Source organism: Primulina tabacum, chromosome 2 (genome assembly GCF_025594145.1).
Source record: "Primulina tabacum isolate GXHZ01 chromosome 2, ASM2559414v2, whole genome shotgun sequence".
Taxonomy (NCBI): Eukaryota; Viridiplantae; Streptophyta; class Magnoliopsida; order Lamiales; family Gesneriaceae; genus Primulina; species Primulina tabacum.
In genome coordinates, this window is record NC_134551.1 from 48,481,469 (window position 1) to 48,504,749 (window position 23,281).

Consider the following 23,281-nt stretch of genomic DNA (forward strand, 5'->3'; position numbering starts at 1 on the left):
GAGCATGTTTACACAATTCTCAAACCCATCTAGAATAAAGAATTATTGTTGAAGGGAGGATTGCTACCCATGAACAACTCTTGTATTTCGTAGATATTAAAATTATGATAATTTGTTTTTTTATTAGATTCTAATATAAATTCCGGCATTCCACAGAGATCACATTTCTTACTTAGTAAGAATATTGAATATAATAATTTTCTTTATCTTATGATTTGCGTGATTAACCTACATATCATTACTATGGATCGACAACTTTGCCGCCCTTTCAAGTTTCAGACATCCATTGGAACGAAGAAATGTATGAATTTGGTAAATTACTCTACGAAGGTTTAAATTATAGCAATAAAAAATTAGTAGTGTTTTGCTCGTAAGTTTGTTTCCCTAAGGATGCATTTGAATGGAACAATTTGGAATAAAAAGATATCTCCAACTGTTTGTTTAATTTCTAAAATTATTGATTTGAAATTGTTAACTATATGTTATTCTAGTTTTATTTTTTAAATAATGATAATGAATTTCGAATTCTTACGAACCCTTTACGACCCATGATTTGAAATCAAATTCTCCAATCTGAAGAAGGGAAAAACTTGTTTGAGATATATCTTATTTGGGTCATTAATGAAAAAGTATTATTTTTTATGCTAAGAGTATTACTTTTATTGTGCATATCAGTAAGGATGACCCGTCTCATAGATAAAGATTCGTGAGATCGTCTCACAAGAAACCTACTCTCTGAAGAAAGCCTGAGATGGACTTAATATATACGTAAATTTTGGACATAGCCGATCCTAACAATTTTTTTTCCTGAGTCTAACTTTATAAAAAAGTCCATGAATCATAATATATGTTGATATTTTTTTAGAATCATAATAATTTTTTTTGAATTATATCAATATATTAAAGACATCAATGCACAATAGTCAAAATATTTCTATTATATTTGAGTAGTAAAATCAAATGTGCACAAAATAATCACTATAAAACAATTTGTCTTAAAGTTTTAGAGTGAATAGTATTAATCAAATTGTTCATAAATTTATTTCTCAACTGATAAATCCATTTAATCTTTTCTTGTGACATGATTTATCAAGAAAAAGTTTTTATGAGCTTTAAATTTTAGAAAATTCGTTTTGCACTTACGAACATAACCATAATAGTCAACAAAATTTTTAAAAAGCAAGGGTAAGCATTTGATTAATATACATCTATTTTATTTTAGTAACTCATCTAATCAATTTGTCGATTTTTCTTTTCTTGATAATGAAAAATTTAATAATGTCAACTTCGAAAATAAATCGTTTTCATCGATATCAGATAATCTTTATAAATAAGAAATGAATTTTTATATTGGTCCAATAAGGACTAGAAAATGTTTTTTGTTTATATTTGACACAAGGAAAATAAATTTATATTGAGAAAAAGTTATCAAAAAACATAGGAATAATATATTTTATAAATAAATTTAAGAAGCTCAGTAATAATAAAAAAAAGTTACTTCTATGCACATGAAAGATCAATTTTTGTGGTATCAAGGAAAAAGCTCAGAAGTAATAATTTACATTATGTCAATTTACAATACTATATAATAATTTTTTTCCCAAAATTACGAGCTCCCGATGAAAATAGATCTGAGTCGACGACTCATCTGTCTCCAAATAAGAACGGCCCTGAGATTCAATTTTCTTTGTTTATTAGCCTCTCCCGCAACTTCATATCTGATTGGTATGATCAACCGATCAAATTCACTAATTTAAAGAGGCTAATTTTTACATTTTTCTATTATCCATGATTTTTTTTGAGCTAAATTCAAATAATGGAAATTATTAAAAAAATTATTAATTAAAATAATGGAATTTGTCCACTACCAATTGACACAAGGATGACAATGACACAACAAAGGGGTTAACATCTGACGTTCTATCTCCCACCCTTGCAGACAGTATGCACTCAAACACTTGCCCAAATTTCTTCATTTAAAAATTGCATTTATGCAAAACAAAAACTTGTTTGAGACGATTTTACGGGTCGATTTTGTGAGACGGAGCTCTTATTTGAGTCATCCATGAAAAAATATTATTTTTTATGCTAAGAGTGTTACTTTTTATTGTGAATATTGGTAGGGTTGACCCGTCTCACAAATAAAGATTCGTGAGATTGTCTAACAAGAGACCTAATTTTTATGTAAATATTTCTTTATTATTATTATTAATATATTTTTTTGTCACGTTGTCAACAGTAAATGTAGTATTGGTGGCATTGAATTTGAAGGGAGCCCGATAAGGTTATTTATTCATACAAGGAATAGTTGTTCAAATTGTTAATACACTTTGCCATTTATTGACTGAATTTTTCTAAAACCTAATAGTAGTTGAAGTATAATGAAGTCAATAATATATATTATTTCTTTTCTTTTATTTTATTTAAATAGAATGAAGTCAATAACAAATAATGTACACTTACTATTTCTTTTAAAAATATGTCTATTGTGAGACGGTCTCACAAATTTTTATCTGTGAGACGGGTTAACCCTACCGATATTCACAATAAAAAGTAATACTCTTAGCATAAAAATTAATAATTTTTCATGAATGACTCAAATAAGAGATCGTCTCATAAAATACGACACATGAGACCGCCTTACACAAATTTTTGTCTTCTTTTAATTGTCTGAGTAATAATACAATTGTATTTATAATACATTATTAAACTTACAAATCTCATACTAACTAACATTGGTATGTCAATTTTACGTTTAATGATATCTGTTAGTTAACTTTATTGATGTAAATTTATTAGTAATTTTATATATATTTCAATTTTTTCTGATTTTTTTTCCTCTAACTTATATCTAATTTATTATTTGTTTCATGCTGCTCGTGCAGCCACTATCGGCACGAGCTAGCATGTCTAGGATCAACAAAACCCTAATTTATCTACAAGTTTAAAATTATTTCAGTAAATATTATATAATCATTAATCTATAAGTATTATAATGTTAATCTATAAGTATTATATTATAATAAAATAAATATAATTTTTACAAAAAAAAGTATCAAAATTTTTTTAATATGCGTGTAATGTAAAGGGGGAAAAGAAAAGGAAATGAAAAATTGATGTGAATGTGGCCAAAATGGAGCCCAAGCCCATAAACTGTGTAGGCCCATTATCATCTCCATTCATAACTCGTTACAGCAACTTCAATAAGTAAAACGCGTTTTCATTAAAACGTCGAGGCACAACTTGGTAATTAAAGCACAAGTCCAGGGTCCCTTTCCTAATTATCTGTAAACAGAACAAATGAGAGAGGGGGAAAAAAGTGGGAATAGCTGTAATCACATGGAGTGTTGTTTGGTGGATGGGTCCTGCACCACTTCCCACGCCTTTTTCTTCTTCTTTTACTCTCTTTCTTCTCTCTTTGTTTCTTCTTTTTCCCTGCCGACAATGATGAATTCTGAATCCTGAAGATAATTTTTCATTTTTTTTGGTCAAGTGTTTTCTTGTTCATTGCCTGGATTTTGTCTCGTTCTAGTGCGTGCTATGGCCGACGATAAGGTACGGTTTTTGCTTTGTTTTTTATCACCGGAATTATGGGTTTGTGTTGCTTGGAAGGTTTGTTGAGGAGGGGGTGTGGTTGAACTTAATCTTGTCGTTTTTATGTTTTTAATTTAATTAATTTTATTTTTACAAAAATATGCTGTAGAAATTGCAGATCTAGTTTTAATTTTGATCTTGGGTTGATTTGTTAATTGTGTGGTGATTTAGAGTCAATAATAGGAATTATTGCTGCCGTCTTCTGTTTAGGAGAGTTCGTCTTCATTTGATCTCTACTAAATATGATTTCTAGTGATTTTTTTGTTGTTTTGGTCTTTCCAACTGCTTATTTATCATGAAACGTGACTTTTTTTTGACGAAGGTGGGATTAATTTCGTAATGTAGGTCTTGTTTGTTTGCTCTATATGAAGGAAGTTAGCTTCTTTTTTTTTTACTAGGTCTGATTAAGTTTGTAATCTTATATTAATGTCATTCCTGTTTCAAAAGGTGTTTTCATCCTTTACTTGCGAAATGGCTGATGACCCCAAAATTTTATAATTCCTTCCGGAGCTACTTCTTCATGGCTTAACAAATCAATTTTCTACTTGTCATTCGTTGTTCTTTGGCTCTTGTTTTGAGTGTGATTTTACTGAGTGTAGGAGATGTCTGCTCCTGTAATGGGTGGGAATGATCCAGTCACTGGCCACATAATTTCTACAACCATTGGTGGCAAGAATGGAGAACCTAAGCAGGTAAAGCTGTTAATTTGTTGAAACTCTCGTTGACCGACAAAAAAACCAATCATACATAATAATTTTATCCATTTATCTTAACATCTTTCTAAGTTTGTAGTTGTAATCGACCTAAGCTTTAGCAGCCGCCGTGTTTCCATTATTTCCCTTATTACAAGCTATTACCTTTCTCAGTTGTTAGACAGCTATTGACCATTGATAGTGTGAGTTATTTTGCGATCTGACCTGACCATTGGGTAACGAAAGAAGAAGTGAGAACCTAATTTTAGAAATCTAATTTTTGTCATGAAATTTATTTGCAGACAGTTAGTTACATGGCAGAGCGAGTTGTGGGGACAGGTTCATTTGGATTTGTATTTCAGGTACACATATCTATTCGCCAGTAGTTTTTCAGTCAGTTTCTGTTGTTTTGGTAAATGTGTTGTGCTTTTTATTTATTTATTGATTATTAATTTATGTTTTACTGTAGGCAAAATGCCTTGAAACTGGGGAGACTGTAGCTATAAAGAAGGTTTTACAAGACAGAAGATACAAGAACCGTGAGTTGCAGTTAATGAGGACAATGGATCATCCTAATATTGTTTCCCTGAAGCATTGTTTCTATTCAACCACGATAAAAAACGAGCTATTTCTCAATTTAGTTATGGAATATGTTCCGGAATCAATGTTCAATGTTCTAAAGCATTACAGTAACATGAATCAGAGAATGCCACTTATTTATGTAAAGCTTTACACCTACCAAGTAAGCAATGAATTTCCTTGTGGGATGTGTAGAAGTCATCGTTCTTTACTTAAGTCTCAATAATGTGACATTGCTTTTACAGATTTTCAGAGGGTTGGCATACATGCATTCTGTTGCTGGAGTGTGCCATAGAGACTTGAAGCCACAAAATGTTCTGGTACAAATCAGGAGCAACGTTTCTCAACTAAGTATTTGATTTTCCTGCACTCTTAGCTTGATTCATTTTCTCTGTTTATAGGTTGATCCTGCAACACAGCAAGTGAAAATATGCGATTTTGGAAGTGCAAAAGCATTAGTAAGTGACACTATTTTGAAATCAATATTCCTAAAGCTTATTCTTTCTCTTTTTTATCGTGTGACGATTTTGTAGTGTTTTCTAGTTTTGTTTCTAGTTGCCAACTAATGTGTTTCTGACATCTAAGTCGTTTTCTTTATTTTGAATAGGTGACAGGCGAGGCAAACATAGCATACATCTGTTCGCGATTTTACCGTGCTCCTGAACTAATTTTTGGTGCAACTGAATACACTACATCCATTGATATTTGGTCAGCTGGTTGTGTCCTCGCTGAGCTTCTTCTGGGCCAGGTGAGTTGCATTCTTATTGTTGCCATCACTGAACAGTTGAGACTTGAGATGCTTTTTTGTTTTTTCATTTTCAATTATGGGTATCTGCGCTGGTCTGACTTAATTGAATCGAATTATTTAGCCTTTGTTTCCTGGAGAGAATGCTGTGGATCAGCTTGTGGAGATCATCAAGGTATAGTTTCATCATCATATATGGAAGTGATTGAAGTATTATCTAGTGGCTAATGAATTTATCTTTCAGGTTCTTGGAACTCCAACAAGGGAGGAAATTCGTTGTATGAATCCAAATTATACCGATTTTAGATTCCCGCAAATAAAGGCGCACCCTTGGCACAAGGTATGCATTACATTACACTTTTGAAATTTTATCATGTTGGAGTGGAGTTGTGTCTTTGTTCCTGCTTTGTTTGCATTTCATCCTCTTTTTATTTTTATCGTGTTTTTCACTTTTGAAAGAAGTGTGTTAAACTGGCATGTGTGTTGTTTGGGGAACTATCCTAATTCCTGTACGACAAGAAAAGATAATAAAATAATTTAATATTCTTTGGTGTCGCGAGGGATTGAAAAGAAAAACAGTAGATAACACACCTTTGAGAGATTGTTGTGTGGACATCTAGAACATTCTCGCTTTATCATGCGTTAATTATTGCGACAATGACAGTAGGAGTTAGAGATGGAGTATAGAACAAGAGAGGAATTGAACGGTTATGTTCACTTAATGGTGTATTTTTTCCATCTTTTCGCTTTCTGATTGACATTTACACATATGAAACTAAACTAAACGGTAATTATTTGACTACGTGGCAACAACATATATCTGGACTGGAGAACTACCATTCCAGGCTTGGAATACGGATACCCAAATCTGATTTTCACAGTTTTAATAATTTCTTATGCAAATATAGTGACACAATATTACGCTGTCTGACCAGACAGTTGAATATATCGATTTCCTGACATCTGGTTGCTCCTCATTTTGGATTTCACCTATATAATAGTGAATCACACAGGGTCACCAATCCCGGGTTATATGGAAGAAATTTGCTAGAAAATGGTTGTATACTGTTACTTGTGGAAGAAATTGGCTAAAATATTACTGTTACAGCCAATACTTATGCCCAGTTGAGTTTGTCCTTGGAGTTTACTGTTTCTTATGGTCATTTTTATTTGGTCCATGCCTTGAGATGTTTTTTTGTCTTGAATTTTTTTTTGAATGGAATGGAATCATGAACTTGCTCTTCTTTCCATAGTTTTTGTAAATAGACTTTCTTAGTATCTATGCCATGTTATCAGGTTTTCCAAAAACGAATGCCTCCAGAAGCAATAGATCTTGCCTCCAGGTTGCTGCAATACTCTCCAAATCTCCGCTGCAATGCTGTGAGTTTCCTTTACTTACCTTTTTTTAATATTAAAATGATAATTTCATGGCAGATGCTTTGATTTAACTATTCTCGGCGCCATACATCTGTAGGATCAGCTTTTATGTGTTTGTATCTTTGTATTATTATTATTATTTTTTTTTTACTCTCATACTTCTTATTGCAGCTAGATGCATGTGCACATCCATTCTTCGATGAGCTTCGAGAACCCAACACTCGATTGCCAAATGGTCGCCTACTACCACCTTTGTTCAACTTCAAACAGGAGGTGTGTGAATTTAGCTTGATATCTGTTCCCTAATATCTGTTACTGATTTAAATGAAACACCGGAACTGTTAAGAAAGTAATGTTCTCTAGATAGCCCAAAATGATTTTTTAGCTACTCTATGGTTTCATTTTATGGGAAAATTCCAAAAATTCATATCCGACAAAATTCATGAAAATATCTTACCTGAAAAATGCATTTTACTAAATTTTTGTAGCAAAAAACCTATTAGGTCAACATCTATTATTTTCTTCCTAAGGCATTTGATCAATATGTTCGAAAAATCACTATCTTTTATTAGAAGTACCTCTAATTTGATTGAAAAATCTTTTGAAAGATTTTAAGAATATATATTTTGGAATAATTAATCATACATGCCATAAGATTTTTAATCTAAATCTAAACATACTTGCGTCCATTAAATTGAACTTGGAAAGGATTTATTTTCTTGATCATATTTAATTTTATGATGAAATATATAGCTAATTCAGGCAGATTATTATGTTCATCGGAGACAGATTTCCCTTAGTAGCCAATCTCACTAAATCTCACTCACAGTGAGGGGCTTATATTAGTTTGTGGTGTTTTGTTATCCACTACTAATCATGGTTTTCCTTCTTCCTGCAGCTGTCTAGTGCTGCTTCACCAGACCTCATTAACAAGCTGATACCCGACCACGTGAAAAGACAAATGGGTTTGCATTTTTTTGCATCCTACGAGGGCATGACGTGAGATTGTTTGGCCCGTGGATGAGTTAGTTAATATGAAGGGTTCTAAATGGCCTCTAAAAGATGAGGATTTGTCCTACCAGCCTGGTCATCCCTTGAGATTCGAGGACAAAGCACCGAAGAAGGCTACAGCTTGCTATTTAGTCCAGTTGACATCTCTACGCGTGCTGTTTTCCTAGTTGTTTCTACCTGTTCTTTGAGCGCCATGCTATGAAGAAAGAAAAAGATCCTGTTTTGTATATGTTTGGTGGTTGATAAGAGAAGCTTGCTGCAGACCAAAAATATAGAGTCTATGAATAGATGAACAGTAAATATCCCAGAAGGAGCAGGCGGAACCAAAGTGGCGGGGTATTTCTATTTTTGTCCTCTTTTTCTCCCTCTGTTTTGATCGGCTTCTCTTTTGTTTCCACTTGCTGCTTTCAACTTGTGAAAATATATTTGGTTTTTTATTGTGCCAAGTAATCAGTATAATCTTTGTGCTTCTTCGCATTTGCATCCCTGGTCAACAACTAATCGTGGGTAGATGGAGAATTTCCGGGATGCGCCCCAATCTAACGACTTTCTTGCACAATCATTGTCTGCTGCTTTTTAGTTTTTGGTTCCGACGGAGTTTGTTGGGCATCTTGTCCTTGGTGCGATTCTCAAGCTCCGAGAGAGGAATTAGTTTTTATTTAATTTTACTATTGGCTTTAATTAATTACACTTCAAACCTGGTTTGTTTACATTTGAATATATTTATCTAATATTATTATTAGATATATATAAATTTAAATATTTTGGTTTGAAATATTCCTCTTTCCGATCTAGTATATATAGGTCTCTATTTCTTTTTATATTAAAAAAAGCAAAAACTTGTATGAGACGGTTTCACGGATCGTATTTTGTGAGACAGATATCTTATTTGGGTTATCAATGAAAAAATATTATTTTTTATGTAAGAATAATACTTTTTATTGTGAATATCGGTAGGGTTGGTCCGAATTGACTTATTCATTAGGAAAAGCTATTGAAAAAATAAATGTTATATTTTTTTTTCATGTTGGCCTTAATTTTTACGAAGGTTTTAGTCGGATATAATTTTTTTTAAATTAATTAATTAATTAATTAATAGCAACTGCTTAATATTTGGAATGGAGTATTAATAATTGAAAATTAGCCTTAATATATATATGATAGAGACTAGCCACAAACGCGTGTAACGTAATACATGATATCATGTAAATACAGAACATATTATATTTTTTTCAAGTATTTTTACATAAATTATTTATATATATTTTTGTCTTTTGCATAAGTTGATTGTTTTTTTTAAACAAAAAATCAAAAGCAATGAAAAAAAATGGACCATGGTTAAATTTGAGAGTATTAAATTTTTTTTTTAAAATGTATTTTAAGCAACTTCAAAATTATATCCGAAGTGATTATCTTGAAGTGGTAAGTATTATAAAAAAATGGTGTAAAACTAAACAAACTGGTCCGCCACCAGTAATTATCGTGCATTCCAATAAAAGTAGAAAGTCAAAGCAGCACAGCACGCAATTCTAAGCAGCTCTATGAATTGAGTCTCTTTAATATGAAAATATTTAATTTAAGGACTTCGTACTCTTTTGCGCAGTATTATAATAATAATAATAACACTAATATTTACCGGTTTACTGCATTGTTTTTAAAATTTCGAGCTCCCCGCCCTCCCATATATAATATAATATAATATAATATAGTATAGACTTGCACAAATTTATATTAGTTTAGTTTAATTAAATAAACCACCACCAATTTCTATACTACATTTTGATTTCTTTCGTTGCATATTTATATATATATATGTGTGTGTGCAATAAATATAATTTTTTTAAAAAATTATTTGATTAATTAGATTAATTTAACACATATATTAAAAAAAAAGGAATAGTTATTTGATCTTAAACATGAGCAAACTTTATAAATATTAATTCATAATATTCTATACGTATTTCCAGAATAATTTGACGCAACGTAAACATCATACACAAAATGTCCATTTACTAATCTTCACTTTTGTTAATGACCAATTTGCCATCAAATTTAAATCAATTGTTTTTCAAATTATTGACAAAATTGCCATCAAAATAAATTGAATATTTACACGTTTGCCATCAAAATTTATTGGACTATTTTTATTCACTTTATTTAAAATTAAACATATTGATTATATTATGAGTTGATCTGCGACTCATAATTTACATTGTTTACGTTAGTTATATCACAGGTATCATGGGGTCTCACATTGATGTACATCTGCAATCCTCATGCTCACTACCTTACAATCTACCAGAGGAGTTTTTTTCTAAATTCCATATTCTTGCATTTAGTTGTTTGTATTTAATTGATTTTGTGTCTTGTGTGTCGTCTAGTGAATTGAGTACAATGCACGAATTTAGTATGTGGAGAGGTAATTCTTTTTCTTTATTTATTTGTTGTCATATCAGGAAAAAAATTCATCGCGTTGTGTCGAGTCGTAGGAAATCTAGATGATGAAATTGGTAATCGTTGACTAATGATGAATATGAGTTGACGACATACATGTCCATTGATTTTGATACTTCATTAGTAAGATGCCCTATTGTCAATGCATACTATATTTTTCCGGATGTTGAATATTTTTTAAGCATGTACGTGGGAACAAGTGAATTGTGTGAACAATAGTGAAATTCAAAATTTTTGTGGGGAAATTGAGAACCATGAAGTGTTTGTTGAATTTGAGTGCGTATCTTTTGAAACAAAGTATTCACCAGGTATCATGAAAATGACTCTCATGCAATTTTTGTGATTATGCAATTGAATTGAGCCTACCTTGAAATATACATCTATGAACTCTTTCTTACATCAAGTCTCAGCATTGTAAGCTTAGAGAAATGAAATCAAAAGTCATACATTCATATCTTATAGGAGTACATATGTGAAAATTTGCACTTATGGAAGAAAAAGGTTTATTGCAAAAAAGAACTTTTGAAAATATAAGATGTAAGGTGAGGGGAAAGCCAAATATAGGAAAGAAATCTTATTCCTAAGCTAAAAACAAAGGAATTTATGGAAAAGAATAATGTCATGTGAAAAATCTGACCGTGCATAACTGAAAATGAGCAATGTACTCCCATCTTTTTGTTCATTCCCTATTGTCATTGGTAGCATTCATTTGAAGCATAATTTGCACCTATGAAGTCCTAATAATTTGTGCTTGTTGGTGAGTAACTAGTGGATAGGGGATGTATGAAAGGAATAATTGCATTGGCTTGTTGATTGTGTAGGACCGTATATCATATTAACGTAAATCCTATGTTGTTTATTGATAATTCATGCACTTGCTATGTGATTACGTGTATGACATATATAATTGACAATGAAAGTGAGAAAATAGGTGGTGATAATGAAAGATTGTATTAGAAATTGATTTGTGATTGAAAAGTATGCTGAACCACAATAGAAAAGTGACACATATTTCGGTTTTTACCATAATTAACAAAGTATTAGCCCAAATGAAAGGAGACTAATTTCATTGAAAAGCTAATACATAGTACTAAAATTTTCATGTTTTGAGTTGTGTCCAAATCCATTCGAAAATAGGGGCAAAATCATCCCGAAGTGTAACATGGGCATTGTAGTTCCTGCACTGACACATTTTGAGAGAATGAGCATAACTCTCGCAGTACGATATCCAAATTGAGTGAGGTCAGTGTAAAATGAAAGATAAAACATAGAGCTATAACTTTCATGTTAACCACGTTTGCTAATTCGAAACCTAAAATATAATTTCGGATAGAACAAATCGCGCTGGGCACAACTTCTGCGCCCCCCACCGCGTGACAAGCCTTTGGCCGAACCGGGCGCGCCCGAGCGCCATATTTGACCGCCCGGGCACGAATACATCTGCTGCACATGATTTAAGGCTGATAAGAATGGATTTTCTCACAGTTATCTTCCATCTCCACTGAAAGTTGAAGGGAAAAACAAGAAACCATGGTTCTATCGCACGAAATCACCTCGAAACACTGTCAGAACTTGGAACAAATTATATATTCGGAATTCTCGCATCGAGAGCGTTCTTTTGAGGTAAATTTCTTCTAGTTTCAGGAGCTCTAATTATTAAAATGCTGGAATAACATGTATTTAAAGTCAAGATTCATATATGCGATAGAATAACCGACAAGAAACTAAGTTTTGAAGTCGGAATTGAATTATGTTCTGATTTCAATTTGATATGAATTTTCAAAGTATCAAAAGATATTTGAAACTTATATTGTTGATTTTGAATGATGTTATTGATTGAAATGAAGTTATTGATGTGAATAAATTATTATACTGATATCTTCAAGCTATATCGACTGGAACGAAGAATTGAGTTATGTTGCGACCGAGTAACATACGACATGTATCTGTATCATATGATATATGTTTGATTGATGTGACAGAGAATATATGTCTATATGCCTTATTTGTTGAGCTGATATGGAATACATGACATACACGTTGAGCTATAATCCTTGGATACCTATTATGATTGGATTTTGTTCTTGGGTTTGTGAACACGATGCTATGTTTGACATTATGTGACCCTTAAAGCATAGTCATTAGTGGCCCCGATGATTGATTGAGATTTGAGATTTGATAGCGCTTTGTCGACATTATCATACAAGTATCCCTGATTGAGGCCAGTGTGCCAGCTTGAGCATTGATTTGATAGCGATTCGTTTGATTATGACATGTGCTCAGTGGATGGGCATTTGACCTGATACCTCCACGACATACATGTATTGAATATCATATATCATTGTTTAGATACTTGTGGTATATATTGTGGTCGTTTTAGACTGAGCTTTGCTCACCCCAGATGGGGCTGTTGTAGTCTTTGTATGTGGACAATGAGAGGTACTCCAGAATATCAGGAGATCGGAGAGGGTCCTTCCGGAGGGAGTCACAGTTTGAGCTAAGGTTTTATGTTTTTTCCCAGTGTATATATGTATCTATATATCGGGGCATGTCCCGTGGATATAAGTTGTTTGTATGTGATTGATTTTAATTATGTGTGGGCATGTTTTATGAAATGAGAATAAATACTATTTTTAGTTTTCAATTAAGATATTTTGGGCGGCATTGTAAAGAAAATTTTAACTCGTTTTTCGCTGTAATTAATTAATCATAATCAAATTGCATTGTAACAACGATTAGGAGATAAGGGCCCCACAGATTGAATGACTTGCAATTCTTGATAACGAACCTATTTGAAGTGCATGCTACCAGTAACAACATAACACACATTCATACTCAAAATTCAATGAATGCTTCAATGGGTGTGATAACTTGTGTTGTACTATAATTGGTGAAAATATGTCAAAAATTCAGTGAAGCATGAAATTTAAAGCAATGAAATCACCGTTGAACTAGTTTCCGTTGTTGTTTTTATTTTCTCTTTAACATATTTTGCTCGAAAGTGAGCGATTAGTATGAGGAAATTGATAGGGGTCATATTTACGTGTTTTATTGTTTTATTTTTAGTTTATTTTGCATGAGTTTGTGTGTATCAAGTTCATGTTTCATTCATTTGAGTGTTAAATTATGCCTACGGTCACTCCTCATGGTTGTTGGTGGTGAATTTGTAAGAAAAAAATCAAAATAATGAAGTGAAGGTGAAAAACTGAAGATCCGGATAGAAGGAGTTGTGCTAGGGCAATTATTTTCAATAGACAAAGCGTGAATATATGAAATATCGAGGAGCAAAACAGAATATCTCGCCCTAGGGCGTTTGGTTTTCGATTGCCTAGCACGCTTGAAGGAAAAATATAGTGCTGAGGCAGAAGACCTCGAGCTAGGACAGAAATTTCTGACCGTCCTATCGTGCCTCGACAAGGAAACCTTTTGTATGCGCGGATTTCTTACCTTGTTGGACTCTTGGGCCCTAGACAAGAATTACATACCAGAATTCAGAATTAAAAAAAAAACACAACCATCGCACAAGAGGAAAGCGAAGGGCGGCCAAGTGAAGAATTCAACCGAAGAACAAGAACACATACAAGCATTTCTTCCATCATATTTTAGCTAGGATTCAGGGGATCCTACCCCCAAACAATTATGTTTTATTTTTTTGAGAAGATTAAATTTTATTACTGAGCACACTTGATTATGTAACTGGTTTTTGTTATATCTTTGAATCATGATCAAATTCGAAGTGATTTTATACTGTTATAATTGAGATCGAAGTGAGATTTTATAGCATGATAGAGTAACATAAGCTATTGTCAACAATCTGCATAATAATATGAGACTAGATACATGTTGATAGTAATAGTTTAATAGCCGAAAGCTAGAGTATTCCACCGTTCGTTAATGCGATTGCAATTGCTAAATAACGTAAATACAATTTGTTATAACATTTTGTTAATTATATTAACATAGCTAACGTAATATATCGATAAATTAAGAAATCTCATCAAAAACATGTTTTATAAATTGAAATTCAATCATCAAAAAGATTAATGGATATTTGAATCACGATACTAGCAATTATTTATTTATTCATTTGATTTAAATTATTTTATTATGTGTTATAAATTATTTGTCTAATCAATTTCTATTAAAATAATACTCTCGTACTTCTGCGGTGTATTTGAACATAAAATATTTATTTTTAATAAGAAATTTTCAGGGGAAGAAAAGGTCAAATCACGCTGTGTTCCGTTAGGGGCATGCATAAAACAAAATGAGCAAAATTTTCAGGTTCAGTGAGCCAAAATTTGTTATTGTTGCTGTTTAGTTTTGAGAACCCATGAGAGAAACGAAGCTAATTTTGGCACTCACTTTATACTGGATGACTACGGTGGCTGATGCTTCATCAAGTCTTCTTTCCCCTAAGGGTGTTAACTTTGAAGGTGAACACCATTACTCTCTCCATATATAATTTCCTTGCCCATTTATTTTTATTTAAATGCACCAGTTTTGTATTTAAGCAGTTGCTGCGCTGATGTCTGTGAAGAAAGAGATGAGAGATCTGAATCATGTTTTGGATGGATGGGATATCAATTCTGTTGATCCTTGTACTTGGAACATGGTCGGTTGCTCTGCTGAGGGATTTGTTGTTTCTTTGTAAGATATCCTACAAATTTAAATACTCTTGCGTGCTGCTACTTTCTTGAATTACGGAAAAGTGTATTAGCTGGTTTTCTTTTCGTTTGCATAAAGTTCCCATTTTGTTTTATGTTGCAGAGAAATGGTCAGTGTGGGATTATCCGGCACCCTGTCACCTAGCATTGGAAACTTAACTCATCTGCAGACAATGTGAGTTCTTCTAAAAACGTGACTATTGTACGGCATTTCAGTATGACTAGTATTAGAGGGCAGTTGTATGCTTTTAGTGTGGAAATGTTGTTGAATATTATCAACAAGGATGGTATGCTTTGTGAATTCAAATTATGAGGAATTAAATTTTCAGTGCATAAAAGGAAAATTTTCTGATAATGAACCAGCCAACCACTCTTTCTTGATTTGTTTACTTAACATAAGATGCATGAATAACGTTTATTCAAGTCGGTATCTGCAGGCTGTTGCAGAATAATCAGTTGACGGGAGTTGTTCCTTCAGACATTGGAAAGCTCTCAGAGTTACAGACACTGGACCTCTCTGGAAACCAGTTTTTTGGTGAAATTCCAAGCTCTCTTGGTTGTGTAGCGCATCTTAATTACTTGTATGTTCCGATGCTATGCATCCGGATTTTGTTTTAGTTAGAATACAAGTTTGGTTTAATTTAATTGCTATAATAATTTGACATGGATTTTCAGGAGGCTAAGTAGAAACAAGTTGTCTGGACAAATTCCTACATCCATAGCAAACCTTACAGGTCTTTCATTCTTGTATGCATTCTGACCCCGAAGTGATTTCAAGTGTGAGAATGTGAATTAATACACACAGTAAAAGAAATCCATTATTTTGCAGGGACTTGTCATTTAATAACCTAAGTGGTCCCATCCCTAAGATACTTGCTAAAGATTACAGGTCAGATTGAATTAGTTTTTATAGCTATTTATGGATAATATGCAAATGAGTGTTACCTTAAAGAATTTCAATATCAGGACGATTAATTATGCTTGAACAAACTTCATTGGCATCGTGCTGTATATCTGTTTCTAACTGTTCCATAAGGACTCTCTTTTTGTGCACTTTTCTTTCATGAAGCAACAATGCTGCATGCTCATTGTTTACTATTTTTCTTTTATATTACTTCATATATTTTCAGTCCATTAAAAATGCTTAAACTGGAAATCATTGCTCAAAGTTGTTTCATACTTGAAAATTTATTCCAAGTTTTGACCAACTGATGTTTGGAGACTTTCATCACATCCAAATTCCTTTTTTTTTGTTTACTATGGTGAATTTTCATGTGCACAATTTTAATGGAAGTGGAATGTATCTAAACATGTAGAATTGAAGAAATAGATTTGTTTTTACGTGGATATGGAAGTTGCGTTTGTCATTTGCATCTCAAACAAACTGGCATCTCTGTTTCAGACAGTACACTGACAAATATTCTTGTTATCCTGTTCAAGTCTACTGAAGTGGTGCTTTTTTTACAGTGTTTCAGGCAACATTTTCCTCTGCTCTTCATCCTCAGAAATTTGCATGGCTTCTCATAACCCAGTGAACGGTAAAATATTGCACCTTTTAACACCGCTCTTATATATGGTCTCTGCAGTGTTAGAAACTGGTATAATCTGTCTTTCAGGGACTAATTCATATACGGAAGTCAGCCATCATCATATAATTATAGCTGTTATTGCCGGAGTCAGTTGTGCACTAGTCGTCTCTATCTCACTGCTCATATGTTGGGTGCGTTGGTATAGATCTCGTGTTTTGTGTACTTCCCATGGTACTTCCTCATGTCTCTCTCATTTTTTCTGCTTCATTAAAGTCAGAATGAAGATGATTATTAAATTCCCTTGTCATTTTTTAATGCAGTGCAGCAAGGTTATGAGTTCAATATTGGTCATTTGAAACGCTTTTCCTTATGCGAATTACAAGTTGCAACAAGCAACTTCAGCTCTAGAAACATAATTGGACAAGGAGGATTTGGAGTCGTCTATAAAGGTTTTCTCCCGAATAAGACAGTAGTGGCAGTCAAGAGATTCAAAGATCCTAGTTTCACAGGGGAAGTTCAGTTTCAGACTGAAGTGGAGATGATAGGCTTGGCCTTGCACCGGAATCTTTTACGTTTGTATGGCTTCTGTATGACTCCTGCTGAAAAGCTGCTGGTTTATCCTTTTATGCCGAATGGAAGTGTTGCTGATCGCTTACGAGGTTTGTTGAGCTCGTTTTTTTGGTCATATTATTAGTTAATTTTGCATTAGTTAATGTATTTGACTTGTCAATTCTAAATTTGTAGATTTTTTCCTTGTGAGTTTGATGGTTTAAAATTTCCGTTTTTATTTGATAGACCCTTGTCATGAGAATCCGTCTTTGGATTGGGGTAAACGGATGTGCATTGCAGTTGGGGCAGCTCGTGGTCTTCTGTATTTACATGAACAGTGTAATCCAAAAATAATTCACAGGGACGTCAAAGCAGCAAACATTCTACTTGATGAAAGTTTTGAAGCTGTTGTGGGTGACTTTGGCCTTGCTAAGCTCTTAGATCCTCGGGATTCACACTGTAACGACTGCAGTACGAGGTACTGTGGGACATATTGCACCCGAGTATCTCTCAACTGGTCAATCTTCTGAGAAAACAGATGTCTTTGGATTTGGCATACTGCTTTTAGAACTCACAACAGGACAGAAGGCATTAGATGCTGCCAATGTACAAGTTCAGAAAGGAACGATCCTTGATTGGGTAAGAAGAAACTTGACCTTTCAAAAGGCTAGCAATCGGGCATGCAATATTTCTATGCAACTTGATATTACGATTGTTGTAGACTGTAGTTACAAATATAGGCTGCTCGTGCATGGTATGCAAATTTTGTGTTGATTTTACAAATATGGCCTTCTTAATTCCCTTTCATTTTTGTTGACTTTGGGAATTGGCGATACCGTTTCGTACACGATGATAACTACTTAATCTTGGTGTCACATGCTTAATATTTTTCTTATTGGGATGTAAGAATTGCACCGTCTTGTGTATCTGTTTATGCAATAAAACCATCAAAACGAAGTACTTTGTTTATAATTTAATATCTTAGTTGCACAATGAGTGATACTCTTAGCTTTGGGTATTGTGGTAAGAGACCGTTTTACAATTGTGAAGATAGACATTCCCTTTAAATTTTTACGGCAGTGTAGATAGTATAGATACAAGCATAAGTAAACCTTTTTGGTCAAGATTATAGAATTTACGCTCTTTGAGTTAATCATTCAAAATTTTCAAGTCGAGACTTTTTAATCTTGTTGTTGATTCCCACAGGTTAGAACCTTGTATGAAGACAAGAGATTGGAAGAGCTTGTGGATAAAAACCTAAGGGGATGTTTCAATGCAGATGAATTAGAGAAGGCTGTAGGACTGACTCTGCAATGCACTCAATCAAGTCCGGACCTCAGGCCAAAAATGTCAAAAGTCTTGAAGATCTTAGTTTCTGGAGAAAGGGAGCCTACAGAGTCACCAGGTGTAGCTGATCCATGTCAAGGCACAACATTTAGTTTTCCTTGCAACTTTAGCCAAGCCCGCGAAGAATCGTCCTTTGTTGCTGAAGCAATCGAACTCTCAGGGCCTCGATAATCATGTATTCATTGGACTCATCTTCAGGCTGTTGTTTTTGCTTCCATCCTTGATTTGTGGAGTGCTAGTTGGTGATTTAGGTCAAATTAATCAACACATAAATTATTGGTACAAAAGTTGAATTTTCCATTTTTGGTCTACAAAATTTTCTCAGGTCTGCGTTCGTATGTCCATATCTACTTTCTGGTGCTGATAAACTGCAGATCGGGAGTCTTTTAACATATTCATCTGGCAGTTGTTTAGTGTGTCCATATCTACTTTCTGTATATCAGACAACGTTGCCATAGTTTTCACTTTTCATGTATAAAACTGTCCTGTCCTAGTTTTCTTTTGTGATAAAAGCCAATGCCTTATACTTTCTATGTTAGCCATCATGGTTTCATTTTTCGATTCTTGTTCTCCCAAAGTTGGAGGAGCCATTTGGCACTCAAATATTTGAGGTGAAGGATAGCCTGCAAACTCCAGACGTATATCCTTATAGATTTATAATGATAAGATTCAGGTGAGTAAGAATGAGTTAACTGTTGGAAAGACACTCTAAACTCCCCTGACTCCGAATCATGGGGAAGTGCTTGTGTCCTTACACGGTTCGCCCCGTAGTGTTTACGAGAAAGTCATCATCGAAACAACACAAGGCGTGTTTTCTTTTCTTATATGGTTACACACACCCTTCATATAGTATACATTGCATCTTACGTTTGGATGTAAAGAATATGAGAATGATGTATACCAGAAAAAAAACGTTGACATTATATTGGTAGGGCCACATTCTTGGTTGGCAAGTGACTCCTGCTAGCTTGCTACCTTAAATTTGAGTTCTTGAAGGTCACTCTTTTCTTTCTTGTGTCGCTTGTAAGGAAGTCTAAAAAATGGTGAATCTTTGGACCCCTTTTTACTTAGTTCTTTCTATATTTGAAAAACTGTGCATGTTTCATTGTGTTGGTCTGATTTGATTTATTAGAGTACACCACCCTTCTATTCTTTCATCCCATCTGAAATCTTGCAATGCAGTGCAAATGCAGTACATGTGTACTTCTTTTGCCTTTATATTCTGTACATATACACCAATAACCTCTAATACCAAAAAAATTGATCCCAATGTGGGCTAAAGAACTTGAACATAGTTAAGTTTAATGTGTATGAATACTATCAACATGTTTTAATTTTAACTAGCATAAAATATGTGCGATATATAAATGCATAAATCATAATTTACATAAGTAAAGCACATCAAATTCAAATAATTATCAATTTAAAATACTCGTGACTAACTCATCAAAAAAATATAAAAAATAATCAAATAATAATATTGATAATAAAATATAACACATAATATTCAATTTAAATAATATTTAACTTCTTATATGATTTTTTTACCTTTTGTTTTTAGAATTATATATCATAAATAATTAATTTTATATCAGAATCGATCTTTTGTATACTACATTGATGACAATTAATTTCTTATTAAATATAATTTTAAATAATAAATAAATCAACATATGTAATGAAATACACATTTAAATAATATTATATGGTAAATATAAAATAAAATCAAATAAACTTATAAAATAATTATCAAATATAAATTTTATACTACCGGTATGATTTTCATCATAAAATTTGAATTATAATCAAAAAATAAAATTTCATAAAAAATTCTGTTTTTTGTATTTGTTGAATTAGTTGGTTTTATTTCAAAATAATAAATAAAAAAATTAAAAAATATCATATGTAGAAGCTCTGACACTTTGACAAATACTAATCAATTATCATTATAATTTATATTTATTATAAAGATTATGTCATATTTTCTTATAATAGAAAATAACTTATGTGACTTTTAATTGCTTTTTAATATATATTTTCCGTTCACTATATACTTATGATTTTGATAGACGATTTATTTTGACAGCAGTTGCATATAATTTTTTAGTTATACAAATTAATAAAATAATCATTCATATAACATATATATTTATGTATATGTTATAATTATATATTTTAAAATCTAATTCACCAGCTGCAACTTTTGTTTTCATGGTCGTGGCGAGGACCCTTTCCAAATCATTCATTGATAATGGTCTTGGCTCCTAAAATGGAAGAATGACACCATAATATATAAGATAAAACTTTTGAACATCCAATCCTGTCAAACTAAAGCATTCGTTACGGTCGCCCCGACAACGCAAATTCAGTGCTAGATTTTGGCCGGAGATTCAGAATATTTTTTTTATTTAAGATAATTTTTAGTTAATATGCCTTTATTATATTGGAAACTACATTTTGATCAAGAGTAAGTCTCTTGTGAGACGGTCTCACGAAACTTTATTTGTGATACGGGTCAAACCTACCCATATTCACAATAAAAAGTAATAATCTTAGCATAAAAAGTAATATTTTTCATGGATAACCCAAATAAGATATTCGTCTCACAAAATACGTTCCGTGAGACCGTCTCACACAAGTTTTTGGCTTTGAATCAATTTCGATCAATTACATTCTTATTACTATACATTACAATATTATCAATATAGAATGGAAGTTGTGGTGGTTATTTTGTATCCCTCCAATTAATTTGAATGAAATATTAGAATTTTTTGAGTCGGGTCAGATTAGTCCTCATGACGAGCATAACCCATTTATATTTTCAACGAAATGTTATCTTCCCAACTTTAAATCATATATTTCGACAAGAGAAATTAAATATAATAAGAATATTTAATTAATATTATTTTATATAAAGTCACAATAAAATAAAATTAGGTTAGTTTGTGGAGCCAAGATTTGGTCTGTGATACCCGACTTCAAGGCATTCTTGAAGGATACCTGCGACCAAACTTTTTTTAAAAATTATTGACCCACAAATGACGTTTTCACCATCTAAATATCCTCAAAATCATCTATTTTGTCTTTTTAAGACATGATTAATTCAAAAAAAAAATACATCAATTTTGACGATGCTAGATTATTTAAATAATTTTTTTACTGTATCAGCTGTATGTTACACTTTTTTAACTGTTCGAAAATAAATAAAAAGAATTCAGCATCATCATTTGACTACTTGATGTCTCTTTTTTTTTTTATTATTCATTCGACATGAAACTATTTTCAATGATAATATTTGATTAGCATGCTGTGAAAAATAATTTTTCAACAAAATTACCTAAGATGTTAACCAAACTATTCTCCTTAGCCAACTCCAATAATAATTTTTAAGAAAATAGATTTTAAAATATATAATTATATTTTAAAAGTATATAATTATATATATGTATTTGTATGTGCTTAGTGGTTATATATGTATATACATTGGATATTTCAAATTATTTGTTTTCTATGATCCATTTTTAATATCAAATAGATTGTAGTATTGAACATTTGAAATCATTTGATATTTAAGTTTTAGAGTTGTATCATAACCAAATTATATGCAATATTTCTATCACTTACTTGATTGTGGATTTTTTTTATTTTTTAAAATTTTTATAAATAATTAAAAATATATATAGAAATTTAAAATTATAAATCAAAATATCAAATGCTACCAAATTTTGTATATTTAATTTATAAATTTCTCTTAGATATAATTTTTTTAAATATTAAATAAAATAGTCATACAATATGTGAGACTGTGAAACTAATTTTTTACTAGTTATGCATCAAATTTATATATTATGAGAGTTGATTTTATAATTGAAGCCAAGAAAATATTTTAGTTCTAATTTTGGTTTCACTATTCTTGAAACCATGATCTTGTTTATCTTTAGACAAATGTCTAAATCTTAAACATTGTTAGTAGTTGTTTCAAATACTATCAAATTTTGTTTATTGAATTTATAAATTTGTCTGATATATAATTTTTTAAAAGAAGTGCTTCTAAAATCTTTAAATTTCTTATTATACTTGGTGAACTCTCTGAATTTTTTAAATTATTAATATATTAACATTCATAATTTTTTATATCAATTCCTCTTAAATAATTTATTAAACTTTTTACTTTCAATTCTTAGTTAAAAAACCATAAAATATGTTAGTATTAAATTTCATATTATTATATACATATTATGTTATTCTACTATTGCATTATTTTCATATATCTTCATGTGATACTATAATTTATTATTTAATTATAAATTACACTAAAAAAATAATTACCAAATTACATTAAAATCATAAAATAACATGTAGAGAAAAAATTAAAAGGATAAAATATTTAAATGTAGTATAAACTTGTTATTTGATAAAATTAATATAAAAATTATATTTTATTCTTGAAGTGATATAAATTATTACAATCAATATATATATAATAGTGATAATCCATTAGCATTTACTGATTTACTAGACTATTGATTATATATTAGGTGTAATAATCATACTATTAATTAATTATATATTATGTGAAATAAATATAGAATTTTAATATATAATTTTTGCCCTTACAACAAATAAAATTTTACATATATATCCATATTTTTAACTTTTGACAACTGGAAAAACAGAACACACGATCCACACTTTTATAGATATATAGATATAAATATAGATAAAAAGGTAATTTTA

The 23,281-nt window shown here is 31.6% G+C and overlaps 2 protein-coding genes across 2 annotated transcripts; both read left to right on the forward strand.

The window, feature by feature from the left end:
- The first annotated feature begins 3,303 nt into the window (after window positions 1-3,303).
- Window positions 3,304-8,479, forward strand: LOC142533762 (shaggy-related protein kinase eta-like). The gene is made up of 12 exons (XM_075640654.1): window positions 3,304-3,555; window positions 4,194-4,286; window positions 4,589-4,648; window positions 4,756-5,028; window positions 5,111-5,185; window positions 5,267-5,323; window positions 5,473-5,613; window positions 5,735-5,785; window positions 5,855-5,950; window positions 6,907-6,990; window positions 7,159-7,260; window positions 7,886-8,479. Exons 1-12 carry the CDS (start codon window positions 3,541-3,543, stop codon window positions 7,988-7,990), a joined length of 1,152 nt encoding a protein of 383 aa, XP_075496769.1. The 5' UTR covers window positions 3,304-3,540; the 3' UTR covers window positions 7,991-8,479.
- Window positions 8,480-14,677: 6,198 nt separating this feature from the next.
- On the forward strand, window positions 14,678-19,053 carry LOC142533771 (putative LRR receptor-like serine/threonine-protein kinase At5g45780). The gene is given in 12 exon segments (XM_075640665.1): window positions 14,678-14,888; window positions 14,970-15,102; window positions 15,223-15,294; window positions 15,557-15,700; window positions 15,795-15,866; window positions 15,949-16,008; window positions 16,587-16,657; window positions 16,736-16,879; window positions 16,969-17,307; window positions 17,444-17,655; window positions 17,657-17,836; window positions 18,404-19,053. Coding segments are annotated over 12 exon segments (1,842 nt in total). The 5' UTR covers window positions 14,678-14,785; the 3' UTR covers window positions 18,716-19,053.
- Window positions 19,054-23,281: the final 4,228 nt, after the last annotated feature.

Coding starts and splice junctions, on each gene's coding strand:
- LOC142533762 (XM_075640654.1), top strand. Junction 4,649..4,755: donor CATTTGGATTTGTATTTCAG/GTACACATATCT, acceptor GTTTTACTGTAG/GCAAAATGCCTTGAAACTGG. Junction 5,029..5,110: donor TAAAGCTTTACACCTACCAA/GTAAGCAATGAA, acceptor TTGCTTTTACAG/ATTTTCAGAGGGTTGGCATA.